Source organism: Octodon degus, unplaced genomic scaffold (assembly GCF_000260255.1).
Source record: "Octodon degus isolate 3935 unplaced genomic scaffold, OctDeg1.0 scaffold00056, whole genome shotgun sequence".
NCBI lineage: Eukaryota > Metazoa > Chordata > Mammalia > Rodentia > Octodontidae > Octodon > Octodon degus.
The window spans coordinates 11,952,008-11,966,785 of record NW_004524632.1 but is presented as its reverse complement, the minus strand read 5'-3'; the positions used below and the strand labels follow the sequence as shown (position 1 = coordinate 11,966,785).

Below are 14,778 nucleotides of genomic sequence, written 5' to 3'. Positions count from 1 at the left end.
GCGGGGACCCCGCGGGAGGCCCGGCCAGGTGGGCGTGGGTGGGGGCGGGGCGGGGCTCTCCGCATCCCTGCGCCCCACCCTCCGCGGGCCGGAAAGGTAGGGTGAGGAGACTTCTGCTGGGAAGCGGGGTCCGGCTGCAGGGAAGAGGTCGGATTTCTACCTGAAACGACGCGGATGCTGCGGGATCAGGCTCTGGGGCTGGGGAAGGCGCTCCGTGCCTCAGTGTCCCCTGTGCTGCGGGACGGAAAGCCCGGTGTGATAAGCCCTTCCGTCAGGCTGAGCCTGAGAGGGCCTGGAGCCCGCTGGACTTGGCCAGGTGGGGGCGCTGCAGGCGCTGGTGCCCCTTGGACTTTGCTTGTCCGTCTCTGGGCCCCCCGGCCTTACCTCGGTGACCCATGTCAGACCCTGGGTCTCCCCTTCCAGAAACCCTGTCCAGCTGTTCTGGGCAGGGCCAGCTTCCCAGAATTCTTCCTGGGGGCCATGGTCCCTGTCCCCAGAGTCAGGCTGGGCAGGACAGGAGAGGGCTGTAGGTTCCAACAGCTGGGTAGATGCCGGGGGCAGGCGTGGCCCTGTCCTCGGTGGCAGCCGAGACACCTGTCACTGGCAGCTCAGGCCTCACTGGGAGGCTTCCCCAAGCTCTGCTCAGTGCAGACTCCTGAGGAGCCAGCAGCAGCCAACAGCCAGCCTTCCACCTGCCCAGGGCCCTAGCCGTGGGGTGAGGCCTGGTATCCAGTTGGGCGAGCCACGTGGAAGGCGTGGCTAGGAAGGGGTGAGGGAGCTGGGGACCATGTGGCACACTAACAGCCTCACCCAAGAACCCAGAACAACTGAGGGGCCAGCCTGTCCCCTGCACCCCAGACTCCTGTGTCTGGGTCTCCCCAGATGCCTCACCATGCTAGGGCCCCAGATCCAGCTTGATTCTGGGGAGGACAGAGTGTTGCCATGGTGACTGATGGCCACTGGCCAGCTCAAGACAGAGGTGAAGGAGTGGGGGAGAGGCCTCTGTGAAGGGCAGGAGTGACGAAAGAGCACTTAGTGTCTCAGCCTCAGTTACCTGAGACCCAGTATCCATCCATCTCCACCACTCAGTCTTTTTTGTGGTGCTGGGGATCAAACCCAGGGCCTTGTGCGTGCAAGGCAAGAACCCACCCCAACCCCTATCCTAGCCCTACACTGCTTAACCCTGAGCTCTCCGTGCAGGTCCCTTGCTCTCACTGTCCTCCCCTGACTCAGCCTTCTTTCCCTGCCCTCCCCTCGGAAGTGCACCTACCAGGGTCCAGTGGCTGAGTTTATACCCCCGGGCAGACTCCCAGGTTCAGATCCCAGGCCTCCCGAGAACTAGCAGAGACCTAAACTCTGAACCTTGGCTGTGAAATGGGCTGGGACAGCACTCACTCAGACGCACCGCCGCAGTGCCATGGGCCCTAGTCATGGCCTGCGCAGAAGTGCTGGGATTCAAGGGCTGCATGTGTGAGCATTAACTTGGTGAAGCAGCCGAACCACCCGTGCCCCTCTGGGCTGCGGGGAGCCTCGGATTAGCATCCTGAGAATGTAGGCTTGGCAAGGGGCGTAGCTCAGGCTGAGTGGAGTTTGATTTAAGGCCCTGGGTTCAATTCCCAACACTGAAAGCAGTTTATTTGATTCCCATAAATAAATGCTGGCTCTTACTACAGTATGGCATGTGGCTGGGTGTGGTGCTGCACACCTATAATCCCAATACTTTGGAGACTGAGACCTGGACAACTTAGTGAGGTCCTATCTGAAAATTTTAAGAAGGGCTGCGGGGTTTGGTGCTGTGTGAGGCCTTGCATTCCACCTGGCCCACTGTCCATCGGCCCCAGCACTCTCCCAACCAACACCCTCTGTCTGTCCTGCCCACAGAAATCCTGATCAAGGTGCAGGTGTACGTGAGCGGGGAGCTGGTGCCCCTGGCCCGGGCCTCAGTGGACGTGTTTGGGAACCGCACGCTGCTGGCTGCCGGTACCACAGACTCTGAGGGCGCAGCCACCCTGCCGCTCAGTTACCACCTGGGCACCTGGGTGCTGGTCACTGCTGCCCGCCCTGGCTTCCTCACCAACTCGGCGCCCTGGCGGGTGGACAAGCTGCCCTGTGAGTTTGGGACAGGGGCAGCAGCTGGCCCTCCATCAGCCACTTCCCAAAATAGCCCCTGGGGGTGAGGGGCTTCCCAGCAGCTGCTGCAGGCCGGGGATGGTGGCTGAGGGAGTCCTGGACCTGCATGCACCTTTGCTGACTCCCTGCCCCCACAGTGTATGCCTCTGTCAGCCTCTACCTCCTCCCTGAGCGGCCGGCTACCCTCATCCTCTATGAGGACCTTGTGCACATCCTGCTGGGCTCCCCTGGTAAGGCCATCTCCCTGCCTCTCCCATGGGGCTGTGGCTGGGTTCCCTGGCATCACTTTCCCTCCGTGCCACCCTTTGCGTGTCAGGTGTGGAAGGACTGTTCCTACATCAGATGAAGGGGTGAGCTAACGGCAAGAATATACGCAAAAACCCCGCCCAGAGGTGTTCAGTGAAGGCCTCCATCCCCTGGGCCTGTCCCCAGCCACCTGCACCCCAGCTGGTCTGCACAGATTGGCTGCTCCTGCCGTGTCTGAAGGCCACCAGAGCGTGAGGGAGGAAGGACAGACAATTCACACAGAGACCAGGCAACAAGGGGCAACCTCCCCAGTGACAAGCTGTCCTCTGTGATTACAGCCCCGTGGCTAGGGGTCTGCTGGGGAGAATGGTAGACAGCAAGGCCTGGTGGGCCCTCGGGTGCAGAGATCCAGAGGACAGTGAGCGCTTGGGAATGTCCTGGCCTGATCCCACTTGGGAGTTCTGGGAGCCCCTGTGGGCTGTGGCAGGGGACAAGTCACACCCCGGGTTTAAGCCTCCACTTGAGCCCTGTTGGCAGCCACTCCTGTTTGCGGTCTTCATTCTCCCAGTCTTGCACCCTAAAGGGCCCCAGCAGGACCCTGAATGCTGCAGCCTCCTCAGCCCTGACCTCATGGCCTTTCCACAGCCTGGCTGCAGTTAGGACAAAGCCTCAGCCCCCACACTGGCAGGGATATAACCTCAGGCCTTGGGCTCCTTGTGTCCGTACCTTTGCGAGGGAGAGGGGAAAGGGTCATGCTGCCTGGGCGGGCACCAGTCCTCTCTAGGGCAGTAGCCTTGCCTGCGTCTGCATCTGGGAGACAGCGCTGGTCATGTGGGCACGCCCCGTCCCACGGTGTGACCTCAGACGTCACTAAGGGTGACCTGCTTGAAATAGGGCTCAGCGCACTCTAAAGCTCAATAAACATGTCCTCCACCTTCCTGCCCCAGAACCCTGTCGTGTGTCTGCGCCCTGCACCCAGCATACACATGCACATGCACACCACACCCTGGCCATCAACTTAGGAGCAACCTGTCTCCTTAAATTGGGATAATTTCAATTAAAATTAATTAAATCAACAATCCAGTACAGTTTTTCAGTCACTGGTAACATTGCCAGTGCTGAACAGCTCCTAGTGTCCAGGTACAAAGCAAAGACCGCCCACAGCTGCCCTGGGCTGGGACCCAGAAGGGGAGTCTGTGTGGCTGTCCCTGGAGCCGGGACCCACGCCAGGCCAGCAACCTCCGCACATTGCTCACAAGAAAATGGTGTTTCCTCACCGCTAGGGCCACACCCTCTCCTGGCAACGCCCGCCGCCCAGTGTCCCCGACCCGCTTCCCACCCCCGGCCCTGTCCTCGCAGGTGCCCGCTCTCAGCCCTGGGTGCAGTTCCAGCGCAGGGCCGCGCGCCTGCCGCCCAGCGCCACCTACAGCCAGCTGTGGGCCTCGCTCACGCCCGCCAGCACCGCACAAGAGCTGCGCGCCTTCCCGGCCTTCCTGGGCACCGAGACGCCTGGCACAGGTAGGCTGGGCACCAGCGGGGGCTGGAGGTCCCATCACGGGCGGCGCTCACCCGACCCTCCCCCACAGGCAATGGGTCCTGGCTGGAGCTGGCTCCCCTGACAGCCGTGAGCGTGCAGTTGCTTGCAGGCAATGGCTCCGAGGTGCCACTTGCTGGGCCTGCACACCTGGCACTGCCGCTGCCCACCGAGCCACGCGCCCTGGCTGTGGGCACTGGCATCCCGGCCTGGAGGTTCGACCACAAGAGTGGTGAGTGTAGGGTGGAGAGGGACGGGGAGGGCGTGGGGCAGCCAGGCCGGGTCACCACACTGACGCCCCCACCTCCCCAGGACTGTGGGTCCGCAATGGCACCGGCGTGATCCGCAGGGAGGGCCGCCAGCTCTACTGGACTTTTGCCTCCCCGCAGCTGGGCTACTGGGCAGCTGCCGTGGCCTCGCCAGCTGCTGGTAAGTAGGGACAGGGGAGGGGAGCCCAGAGGTGCGGGGCAGTGGGGGCATAGGACCTGACCTCAGCCTGCTCAGGGCTGGTCACCATCGCGGCGGGCATCGCGGACTTCGGCGCCTACCACACCGTGTTCCTGCTCACCATCCTGGCCGCGCTGGCGCTGCTGGTGCTCATCCTGCTGTGTCTGCTTATCTACTACTGCCGGTGAGTGCACTGGGCGCCATGTGGCACAGGCGGGGAGCATGCTCCCCGGTGCCCCTAGCTTGGAGTCTGAAGCCAGGCTCCCCCGCAGGAGGCGCTGCCTGAAGCCCAGGCAGCAGCAGCACCGCAAGCTGCCGCTCTCCGGGCCCGCGGACGGCGCCAAGCGGGACCAGGCCACGTCCATGTCGCAGCTGCACCTCATCTGCACAGGGCCTCTGGAGCCTGTGTCCTCCGGGGACCCCGAGGCCCCACCACCCGGCCCCCTGCACTCGGCCTTTTCTAGCACACGTGATCTGACCGCTTCTCGCGACGATTTCTTCCGTGCCAAGAATCGCGCATCCAGCCGCCCCTCCGAGCCCCTGGGGGTTCGCGGGGGAGATGGGGCGGTGCTCCGGGGCATGCGCAGCGCTGAAGAGCCAGCACCCGAGGAGCCCCGGCGCGCGCCCCCGGGGACTGCCGCCTTCACCCGCGAGCCACCCTCACCACCGCCCTTTGAGCGCCCCACGGGCCCCCCGGGCACGGCGGATGTCCGGGGTCCCGAGTTCCCGCCCGCGGCCGACCCCTCCGGACGCCCCCCGTCCCTGGGTGCGGCCGGGCCGCTGCTGCTGTGCGGTGCGCTCGACGCCCTGCCGGACAGCGTGTACCGCGGTGTGCTACCCACGCTCGTCATCCCTGCGCGCTATGTGCGCCTGGGCACCGAGGCCGCCGCGGGGAGCTCGGAGCCCACTGTGCCGGAGGGCGCCGCGCGCGCCTTCCCCGCAGCCGAGCCTGCCCGCGCCCTGCCCGCGCCCGGCCCTGCTGCGCCCGTGACCATCCCTGTGCTGCTCGACGAGTCGGCCGTGGCGCAGCTCAATGGCGAGCTGCAGGCGCTGACGGAGCAGCAGCTGCGCGAGCTGGGCGTGCGCCCCCCACCGCGCGCCTGGTTCGTGTCGCTGGACGGGCGCTGCAATGCGCAAGTGCGCCACTCCTACATCGACCTGCAGGCGGGAGCACGCGCGGACGCCGGTCCGGACCCCGGGGTGGACGCGCACGAGGTGAGACCCGCGCGCCCCCGCCGCCCCGCGCGAGACGAACGCCCACCCGCGCCCCCACGCCTGGCGCTCGGCGAGGACACGGAGCCCAGCAGCAGCGAGAGCCGAACGGGACTGTGCTCGCCCGAGGACAACTCGCTGACACCGCTGCTGGATGAGGCGGTGGCGCCCGAAGGCCGCACAGCCACCGTGCCTAGGGGCCGGGGCCGCAGCCGCGCAGACAGTTCTCGCAGCAGCGTGAGCGAGCTGCGGCGCGACTCGCTCACCAGCCCTGAGGATGAGCTGGGAGCCGACACGGGCGACGACACAGGAGACAAGAAGAGCCCCTGGCAGCGGCGTGAGGAGCGGCCACTTATGGTGTTCAACGTCAAGTAGTCAGTGGAGGGTTCCCAGGCCCCGCTGGGCTGGGTGATCCCACGGGGCCCCTCGGGTCAGGCAGCACCAGGGAGGAGGGCTGGGGGGAAGCAGGAGGGCGACCTGGAGGTTCCCGGGGAGGGGAGGGGGTGCAGCCTGTTGACAGGGCCACCCAGAGCTGGGAGGTCACAGGGCTGTGTGGGGCAGCCTCAGGGGCTGGAGGCGTGGGATGGGGCAGAGGGCAGCAGCAAATATAAAGCCAGTGAGGGTCACACGCGTGTCTTTCTGTGGGTGGTGAGAAGGCCGGTCAGGCACAGGTAGGAAGTGTATAAACTTTATGGGAGCACACACAACTCGCGCACGTACCTCAGAGCAGCACCGGGCCACAGGGTGGGGGAGTGGCAGCTTGGTGGCTTCTGCCCCACCCCTGTGGAAGGGGTAAAGAGCAAGGTCCCACCCTTGGGGAAGGGCCACTCAGTGGGGTTCAGAGGAGGGGCTGGGAAGGCCTGAGCAGTGGGTCCCGTGCAGGGTCCCAGGACTGAGGGTCTTGGGTCCCCAGCTCTTCACAGCAGCGGTCTTGGGGCAGGTCTCAGAGGGCCATCCCAGCGCATCAGGCTCTTCCTGCGGACGCACCTAGTCCCCTTGCTCCCGCAGCGGAAGCCCACAGGACAGCAGTGGCGCCGGTCCATGCAGCACACACCCTGAATGGAGTGACAGAGTTGGCCCAGGCAGGACCTGGCACCCAACCCTGGGCCCAGCCTGCGGTGACACTGACCTGGCGGAAGGGGCAGCAGGCCCAGCCACCCTTGGTGTTTCGACAGCAGGTCTGTTCATCGTGACAGAAGTGCCCATCGCCGCATGCCACGTCCATCACCCCCCCGGCAGAGCCCAGGGCCAGGAGGGCAGCAGGGCCGGCACCATCGGCCACCTTCTCGCAGGACCGGCCCTTCAGGTTGCAGGTGTAGCCCGCCGGGCAGCAGTGCTGGCGGTCCTCGCAGCACACGGCCTGTAGAAGCAGCGGGGTCACTGCCTGTGCCACCAGCAAGGCTCCCTCCTGTGGTAGCAGGCGGGGTGCTTACGTGGGGCAGCTGGCAGCAGGCCCAGCCCCCGCCCAGGCGGGGGCAGCACGTCTGGCCAACTGGGCAGCTGGTGTGCTGATCACAGCCAATGTCCCCCACAAGAGACAAGGACGTCAGGTGGGCAGCTGTCTTCTCCAATCCAGCCACCAACATGTCCCTCATCTGACACTGCCCCTTGGCCACACACAAATAACCCCGGGGACAGCAGTGTTCATGGTCAGCGCAGCAGACAGCCTGGGTGGGTGGAAAGGGGGTTGTGGGGTATAGTTGTGCCTGGCTCAATGCTCAGAGCTGGTGCTGCCCAGCAAGGCTAAGGCCCCAGGGCACCCCCTGCCATGCGCCCCCCCCATACACATACACACCTCTGGGGTGGGACAGCAGCCCCACTGCCCAGAAGCGAGGTGGCAGCAAGTGTTGCCAGGGAGACAGCTGGTGATGTTGTCACAGGAGACATCACTCTTCAGTAGACTGGAATGGGCTGGGCTCTTCGGTACCCAAGGTACCTGGAGCACCCCCTGCTCACACGTGCCCTTCTCCGTGTGGCACCTGAACCCCGCAGGGCAGCAGTGGACATGGTCCTCACAACACACGGCCTTGGGAACAGAGGACAGTGGGCACAGGCCTCACCGGCTACCCCACTGCTGCCCACTAACCAGGTCCTGGGTACCTTTGGGAAAGGGCAGCAGCCCCAAGCACCCGACTGCAGGCGGCAGCACGTCTGGCCATCCGGACAGCTCACCTCCTGGTCACACTCCACATCCCACACTGTAGGCAGGCGAGGGGCATGTCACAGTCCTGGGGGCCCAGTCCACCCCTCTTAAGAATGGCCCAGGTGTTGTGAAGAAGGGCCCCCCGTGGCCCAGGACAGCTAGGTGTGCGGGGGCAGGCGTGGGTCACCACTACCTGTCCGTGCAGGGAGCTTGGTCAGCAGGGCCACGGCCTTGTCGTGGGACAAGCATCTGCTCTGTTTCAGGTCACACACAGTGTCCTGGGGGCAGCAGTGGAGGTGGTCTGAGCAGCAGATGGCCTGTGTGGGGACAGGGCCAGGGCTGGGGGCGGGCCTGGCGACTGCAGGCAGGGGCATGGGTCCCAAGACACAGCCAGTGGGTGACTCCAGCCCCACTCACGTTGGGCACTGGGCAGCAGCCGTACTCCCCACTGGGCAGCTTGCAGCAGGTGGTGTCATCTGGGCACTGGGATCGCGTGTCAGGGCAAAGGACTGAGGTGGGTAGAGCCACAGGGAGAGGGGTGGGAGACAGGATGGCTCCCAGCCCAATGCGTGTCCCTTTGGCACCTGTGCCATTCCTCCTCTGGGCAGGGACCTTCCTGGCCAGCGGGTGGGTGCCCGTGGGCGTGACACAGCGGATGTGCACCAAGTCGCAGGCAGCCCCATGGGGACAGCAGTGCACCCTGTCTTCACAGCAGGAGGCCTGGGAAGAGCAGGTCCTGAGCCACTCTGGCCCTCTCCCCAATACCCCGTACCCCCCGCAGGGATGGTGGCCATACCTGGGGCATGGGGCAGCACCCCCAGGAGCCATCCAGCATGGGGCAGCATGTGGAGGAGTCGGGGCACTCGAACTCACCGCCAGGGCACTGGACAGCACCCAGCAGGTGGCCACCTGAGCACAGGATGATCAAGATGCCATCTAAAGTGTTCCCAGCTAGCAGGGCTCCCCACAAGCCAGTCCCTGACTGAGAATACCACGTGCACCCACCAGGGTAGGGACCAGGTCAGCACACAGCCTCTCCCACCCGCAGCAGCCAACCCTGCGCCCTTCCCCCCGTGGGCCCCACTTGGTCAGAGGAGAAGACGCTCAGCACAGATGCCACATGGCCCAAGGGCGGGAGCCCAGGCCACGCAGTGTTGTGCACACTGTTCCTGCCCACCTGCCCCCTGAACACACCTGGTCTCTGGATGCACATCTGCCCATCAGCGCTGCAGTGGAAGCCTTGCGGACAGCAGTGGAGGCCACCCCTGCAAGCCACAGCCTGTGGGACACAGAGGCCAATGTGGGCAAGGGCCTCATGTGGGGTGGGGGTACAAGCTGGGTGAGGGCAGATACAAACCCCTGGCGGCGTGGCGCCCTCACCTGTGAGAACGGGCAACAAGCAGAAGTTCCTGACGCAGTAAGGACACAGGAGTGGCCCGCAGAGCAGTGGGCTGGGGTCTCGCAGGGCCTTCCCAGGTGCCCACTCGGGGCTGTGGGCCACGTGTCCTGCCAGAGAGGAGGGATCAGCCGGTTCCCAGCCACCTCCTGGCTACCCTGAGCCTGGTTCACTGGGCTGTAGGGACTTACCACCCCTGGGTCACAGCAGCTGTAGCTGGCTCCTCCAGGATCTGGGCAGCAGGCCACCGGGCAGACCTGGCCATCTGGGCACCGTGTTCCAGCCACCAGCCCTGCCACCAGGGCAGCCCAGCCCACCAGGATCCACATGATCTGTCTGTAATACCAAGGGATGTGGCAGGTAGCTGAGACACACACCACAGATCCAGAGCCGCTGCCCCTGCCTGATAGGCAACTCTGTGTCCAGGTAGCAGCAGGAAGGTGTGTGCTGCAGACGCAGGGTCCTAGGTGTCCTGGGTGTCACACAGACACTGGCATGTGCACACTATGAGCACACAGATAGGTCTACATCCCCCACAACACCGCTGCACACCGGCATCTCTAGGGCTGGTGGTAGATGTGGGATCCAGAGTGTGGTTTTGTGGCTGTGGTCTATGGGGACATAGGCCACCTCCACCATGTTCAGGGGCACAGGGAAGCCTCAGCAGCCAGGGGTGAGGACAGAGCAGGGTGCACACAGGGAGTCCTCCCAGGAAGAGCTGCTGCCCCCAGCCTCCTAGCCTGCTCTGGGCTCTCTCTCACCTGGCCCCCTGATGAGGGGGACTGTCACACAATTGCATGGGAAACCACAGAGTTAGTAAAGTAGTGAGGAAGGAAGTGCAGTGACCAGGAAGGGCTGGACCGCCTTCCCAGGGCCAGTCACTGCCTGCCCACAACTGTCCCCTCCCCAGTTTTTGAGCCACAAAGGCCTGACCCCTCCCTCTCCCAGCCTGGAAAGGAAACTCAGCCCCACGTGAAAGGAGCTGCGTGCCCCCAGGGCACCGCCTGAGTCAGGAGGAACCAGACTCACTTCCCTGTGACAGCTCCTGTTCAGCTGGCCCCACCACCTCCCCAGGGCGAGCGGGCAGCAATGAGGGTGGGTCATCGCCCTAACTGGGGAGCAGTCAGCAGAGTGCCTGGGCTGCGGGGGTGGGGGGTTACAAGGACCCTTACTGTATTTCAAAGGAGCGAGTGAAAACTCAGATGATAACGCGACCATGTCATGGAGTAAACGGCACCCGGGCTCATCCTAGGGGCACCATGGAGAAGGCCCAGGAGTGGACAGGATGGGGTAGGGGTGGAAGGGTCAAGTGAAGGGACGGGTCTGCCTGGAATCGCCCTTGGGTCCAGATCCGTAAGTGCGCCTGCCGACGGTAACGGCCTCAGGCCGGTCGGTGCCTCGGTTTCCACGCGGCTGCGCAGGGTCAGCGACTGGTCCTCTCTTGCACCCACTCCTGAAGCGCCGCCTCCTAACCCGGAGGACGCCCCGGGCCACCTCCTGCCAGGCCCTTGCACCCCGCGGCCTCAGGCAAAGCATCTGCAGCCCCGGGTCCAGTCCACCCGGCGCGCTGTCTCCAGGCTCCGGGCCCGACCAGCGCTGCCCTTCCTTCCTGAGGTTTGCGGCGCAAGCACCAGGGACCGGAGGAGGCCTGGCCGCCACCGCCCGGCTCTGGCCTTCCACTAGGCGGCACCCCCAACTCCGAGGAAGGGATTCCACGCCGGAGAGCGCCCAGCTACCGAGGGGCGAGGACCACGGCGAGATAGGCAGGAGGCGGCGACAGCGGCTCCTTCGATGGAGAGGCGGCTCGCGAGAACCGCGCTCCCGGCACGAAGGGCCCCGCTCGCTCCCGACCCCTCACAATCCCCGTCGCGTTCCCTACCGTCCAGGTCCCAGTCCGCGCTCCGGGGGCCGCCCCACCGCCCTGCGGGCTAAGGTTCGCCGCGCGGGCCCGCCCACTTCCTGCCCATTGGCCTGCGCCTCAGGCCGCCGTGATCCTATTAGTTGCTCGCCGCTGTGAAGGCGTGGCCAGCACGCTCCCCGCCCAGCCTGGTGTCACGTGATCAGCGAATCACGTGAGCTCGCCCCGCCTGCTCCTCGGATCACCAGGTGCAGGGTTTGTGAGAGGTTTCAGTTCCACTTGGCCGGCTGGGTTTGCACGCCGGTAGCCTGGAGGGGAGGGAAGCTGCGGACAGCAGGAGAACAACCCAGCCGCTCCCTCAAGGCCGCGGTGGAGATCGAGAGGAGGCCAGCTCCTTCAGCTGCAAGGTCGCGTGCGCAGCTGTGGACGAAGAGATTGGAGATGGGCGCCCGGGAGGAACAAGATTTAAATCGTGCTTCACGAAGTGCCGCAGCGCTCAGAGAGGCAGGATTGCGGATTGAACTCAGGCCGTTGTGCTTGCCAGGGAAGCACTTATTCTACTGAGCCATCTCCCCGGCCCCCTTTGTCTCAAAATTTAAAAAGGGCTAGATATACGTGAGTGAGAAGCCCTGGGTTCAATTCCCGCTGCAGAGACAGGGCCAGAGACTGCGATTAAAATTCGTTTGGGGAGCTTTGGTGGAGCTGCAGAGGACGATTTGGAGTGGCAGGTGGGCAGGGTTTGGATAATGTATGTTGGAAAAGAGCGGAAAGTACTGGGTACGCGCATGGGAGGGCAGCCTGGCTGCGTGAGAGCAGGTGGCCTCCAGTTCCAGGTGGCGCTGCCTTGCAGGACCCGCACAGTGGCTGAGGGTGGAAGTTTTCCTCTGGGACTAGCTCAGCAGGCCAGTGACCAGTCAGCTCAGTGCCAGGGGCTTCTTGCAGCAGGTGGAGTTGGCAAATGATCCCGGAAGGAGGAGAGGCCCAGGATTGCCCTGCAGTCCGAGGTGAGGGAGAACCAGCCAGATGGAGGTGCGGGAAGACGGCAGAGTTGTGGCATCGTGTAGCGGCTTCTTAGCTGGGAGCTGCTGAGGCCGGAGTGCGGCCCACGTGTGTGTGTGTCTAGTGCAGGGTCTACAGGGCCTCACTCTGTAGATCCAACTCGTAGTGAGGCTCCTGTTCTCAGCCTCCCAAATTCTGGGATTCCAGGCGTGCGCCACCGCGCCCAGTCTCAATCTCCATCTCTGCATGCGGGGCGGGTACCGGCATGGTAGGCCAGGGATCGAATCCCGGTCCCCGAGCTCTGCCTAAGCAGGTGCTTTTCTCCGCTGAGCTATAAGGCCGGCCCTAATAGTCTGGGTTTATGTATTGCCCATCCACATACTTCCTCCGCCCACCCCCGGCGACGCCTGTGCGGATCCCTGTCCTGTGGGTGCCAAGGTCAAGGAGCGCGGCTCGTCCTTTCATGGAAACACACAGATTCACACGTTCACAGAATCGTAGGCAAATAAGTATTAGTCACAAACAAATAGAGCTAGAAAAAAATGGGGGGAAGGGCAATCTTGGGTGTGGTAGAATATATCTGTAATCCCAGCACTGTGCAGGCTGAGACCGGAGGATCACCACAAGGAGGCCAGCCAGGGTGACCTAGGTGAGTTCAAGGTTAGCCTGCACTACATCTTGTCTCAAAAAAACCCAAAAAACAAAAAACAGGACTGGGGAGATAGCTCAGTAGAATAAGCGCTTGCCGCACAAGGGCCTGAGTTCAATCCCTGGTTCCGCCAAAATAAAATAAAAATAAAAACTATTTAAAAAAAAACAACCCAAGGTGCTGAAACACCATGGCTAATCTTCCATTCAGTGATTCCAGCTGGGCTACTCAGGAGGCTGAGGCAGGATGATCGCTGAGTTTCAGGCCAGCCTGACTACAATGAGCTCAACCCTGTCTCAAATCAGTCAATCAATAACAAAAAACGGCAGCCCCTAGATTTAAGGCCTTAACTGCACAGTGGGACCTTGTCAGACAAAACAAAACAAAACAAAACCCTGGGCTGGTAAGATGGCTCAGTGGTCTAGGGCACCTACTTAGAACAGGCTTGGCAGAGCACGGGGACCGCGGTTCAGTCCCCCAGCACTGCATGCCAGCCAGCCCCACCCCCTGGTGGGCTGAGCTGGCCACACACACACACACACACAAATAAAATTTTTAAAAAATTAAAAAAAAAAAACCCTTTGCAGGGCCGGCAAGATAGCTCAGCAGGCTCAGCACCTGCTTTGGCAAGTGCGGGGGCCATGGTTTGATCCCTGGTCCCACATGGTGCACTGGCCCCAGTGGTGCGCACCTGTAACCCCAGCGCTGGGGAGGCTGAAAACAGGAGGATCACTACTAGTCCGAGCTGTGTAGTGAGACCCTAATGTAATAAATTATTACCAAAATTATTACCAAAACATAAACAATTTTTTTTTAAATCTTGCCCTTGCCTTAAAAAGTTATATATAAGCAGGCGAAGTGGCCCCTGCCTGTAACCCCATCTGATGGGGAGGCTCAGGCTGGAGAACCACAAATTCAAGGACAGCCACATGATATAGAAGACTATCTCAAAATAAAATTGTTTTCAGTCTTGCTAAAATAGGGCTTTGAGGGGCTGGGGAGAGGGCTCAGTAGAATAAGCGCTTGCCTGGCGAGTGCACCTGAGTTCAATCCCCAGTTCCGCTAAAATAAAATAAGGCTTTGTTATGGAGTTCAGGCTGGCCTTGAACTCACAGTGACCCTCCTGCCTCAGCCTCCCCAGGGCTGCTGTTAGTGTATGCGCCCTCGCAGTCTGGGGCATCAGCCCTGCCCTTCCCTGCTCAGCTTCAGGTGGCTGCAGCCCGACCCTCCAGCAGCCCTGGCACCTAATGCAGGCCTGGCAGGGACACCCAGGCAAATTTGCATTCCCAAGTGGAAAGCATATTCTTCCCATAGAAACACGGTCCATGTTCACACCAGAACATCGACTCGCGCCCAAAGTCTGAGACATCTGAAATGCAGGAGAGGCCGGGGCCTGCCCAGTGCATGTGTCACTGATCCGTGGCTGGCCCAGGACCAGGCATGGCCCCTAAGGAACCTGACTTCGGCTCCGGGAGGCACAAGGGTGTGAGTCACACCTGGCGCCCCAACTTGGAGCAGAGGTCAGGGGTCATGTGCTTCCTGGTCCTGCTGGGGAGGAAACCGGTTCAGAGAGGCCTAGGCTGAGATTGGGTCGGCAGGGGTGGGTGCCCTGGTGCAGACTGTCCCTCTGTCCTCCCACCGCGGTGCTGTGGAGGTGCCTGGATTAGAACCCAGGGCCTTTGTTTGGAGCTTGTTTCCTTCCTAGAGCTTTTTATAGTCTTGTTTAAAGTTGTTTTTTTGTTTGTTTGTTTTTATTTTTATTTTATTTTTTTTTTATTTATTTATTTTGCTCTAGTCAGGGGAGGGAAACTTTATTCAGGCCCCAAGGCCGCAGGCGTTGGGCAGGTGGTGCCCTTCTGGACGAGGGGCTGGCTGAGCTTTATTTGACCTTCTTCTTGGGGCGCAGGTTGTTGGTGTGGCCACACTTCTTGCGGCAGTTGGCAGCACGGGGGTGCAGGCGGGCATGACACTCGCAGCAGACCATCTTGTCACAGTCGTACTTCTGGGCGAGCTGGCGCAGGGATGGCTCGATGATCCCACCTCGCAGGCGAAGCACCAGGCGCAGGGTGGACTCTTTTCGGATGTTGTAGTCAGAGAGGGTCCGCCCATCCTCCAGTTGTTTGCCGGCAAATATCAGACGCTGCTGGTCAGGGGGGATGCCCTC

At 62.5% G+C, this 14,778-nt stretch overlaps 2 protein-coding genes across 2 annotated transcripts; one reads left to right on the top strand and one right to left on the bottom strand.

Moving 5' to 3' along the window:
• The first annotated feature begins 174 nt into the window (after positions 1 to 174).
• Fam171a2 (family with sequence similarity 171 member A2) lies at positions 175 to 6,156 on the top strand. The gene is made up of 8 exons (XM_004633937.2): positions 175 to 253; positions 1,882 to 2,109; positions 2,268 to 2,360; positions 3,736 to 3,894; positions 3,963 to 4,142; positions 4,223 to 4,339; positions 4,415 to 4,541; positions 4,630 to 6,156. The coding sequence occupies exons 1-8, from the start codon at positions 175 to 177 to the stop codon at positions 5,942 to 5,944; spliced, it is 2,298 nt and encodes a 765-aa protein (XP_004633994.1). The 3' UTR covers positions 5,945 to 6,156.
• An 85-nt stretch (positions 6,157 to 6,241) lies between these two features.
• On the bottom strand, positions 6,242 to 11,061 carry Grn (granulin precursor). The gene is made up of 12 exons (XM_004633936.2): positions 10,988 to 11,061; positions 9,300 to 9,444; positions 9,093 to 9,218; positions 8,907 to 8,991; positions 8,509 to 8,621; positions 8,130 to 8,432; positions 7,906 to 8,029; positions 7,670 to 7,767; positions 7,365 to 7,595; positions 7,003 to 7,236; positions 6,699 to 6,929; positions 6,242 to 6,624 (listed from the first exon to the last, which is right to left on the bottom strand). The coding sequence occupies exons 2-12, from the start codon at positions 9,435 to 9,437 to the stop codon at positions 6,487 to 6,489; spliced, it is 1,821 nt and encodes a 606-aa protein (XP_004633993.1). The 5' UTR covers positions 9,438 to 9,444; positions 10,988 to 11,061; the 3' UTR covers positions 6,242 to 6,486.
• Positions 11,062 to 14,778: the final 3,717 nt, after the last annotated feature.

Bases quoted from the DNA above. Each gene is read 5' to 3' on its own strand.
- Fam171a2 (XM_004633937.2), top strand. From the start codon at position 175: ATGCTGCGGGATCAGGCTCTGGGGCTGGGGAAGGCGCTCCGTGCCTCA. The intron at 254-1,881 runs GTGTGATAAGCC...TCCTGCCCACAG, and splicing joins GCTGCGGGACGGAAAGCCCG to AAATCCTGATCAAGGTGCAG. The intron at 3,895-3,962 runs GTAGGCTGGGCA...CCTCCCCCACAG, and splicing joins CACCGAGACGCCTGGCACAG to GCAATGGGTCCTGGCTGGAG.
- Grn (XM_004633936.2), bottom strand. From the start codon at position 9,437: ATGTGGATCCTGGTGGGCTGGGCTGCCCTGGTGGCAGGGCTGGTGGCT. The intron at 8,622-8,906 runs GTGTGTTCAGGG...TCCTGTGCTCAG, and splicing joins GATGTGCATCCAGAGACCAG to GTGGCCACCTGCTGGGTGCT. The intron at 8,433-8,508 runs GTATGGCCACCA...TGCTCTTCCCAG, and splicing joins GGTGCTGCCCCATGCCCCAG to GCCTCCTGCTGTGAAGACAG.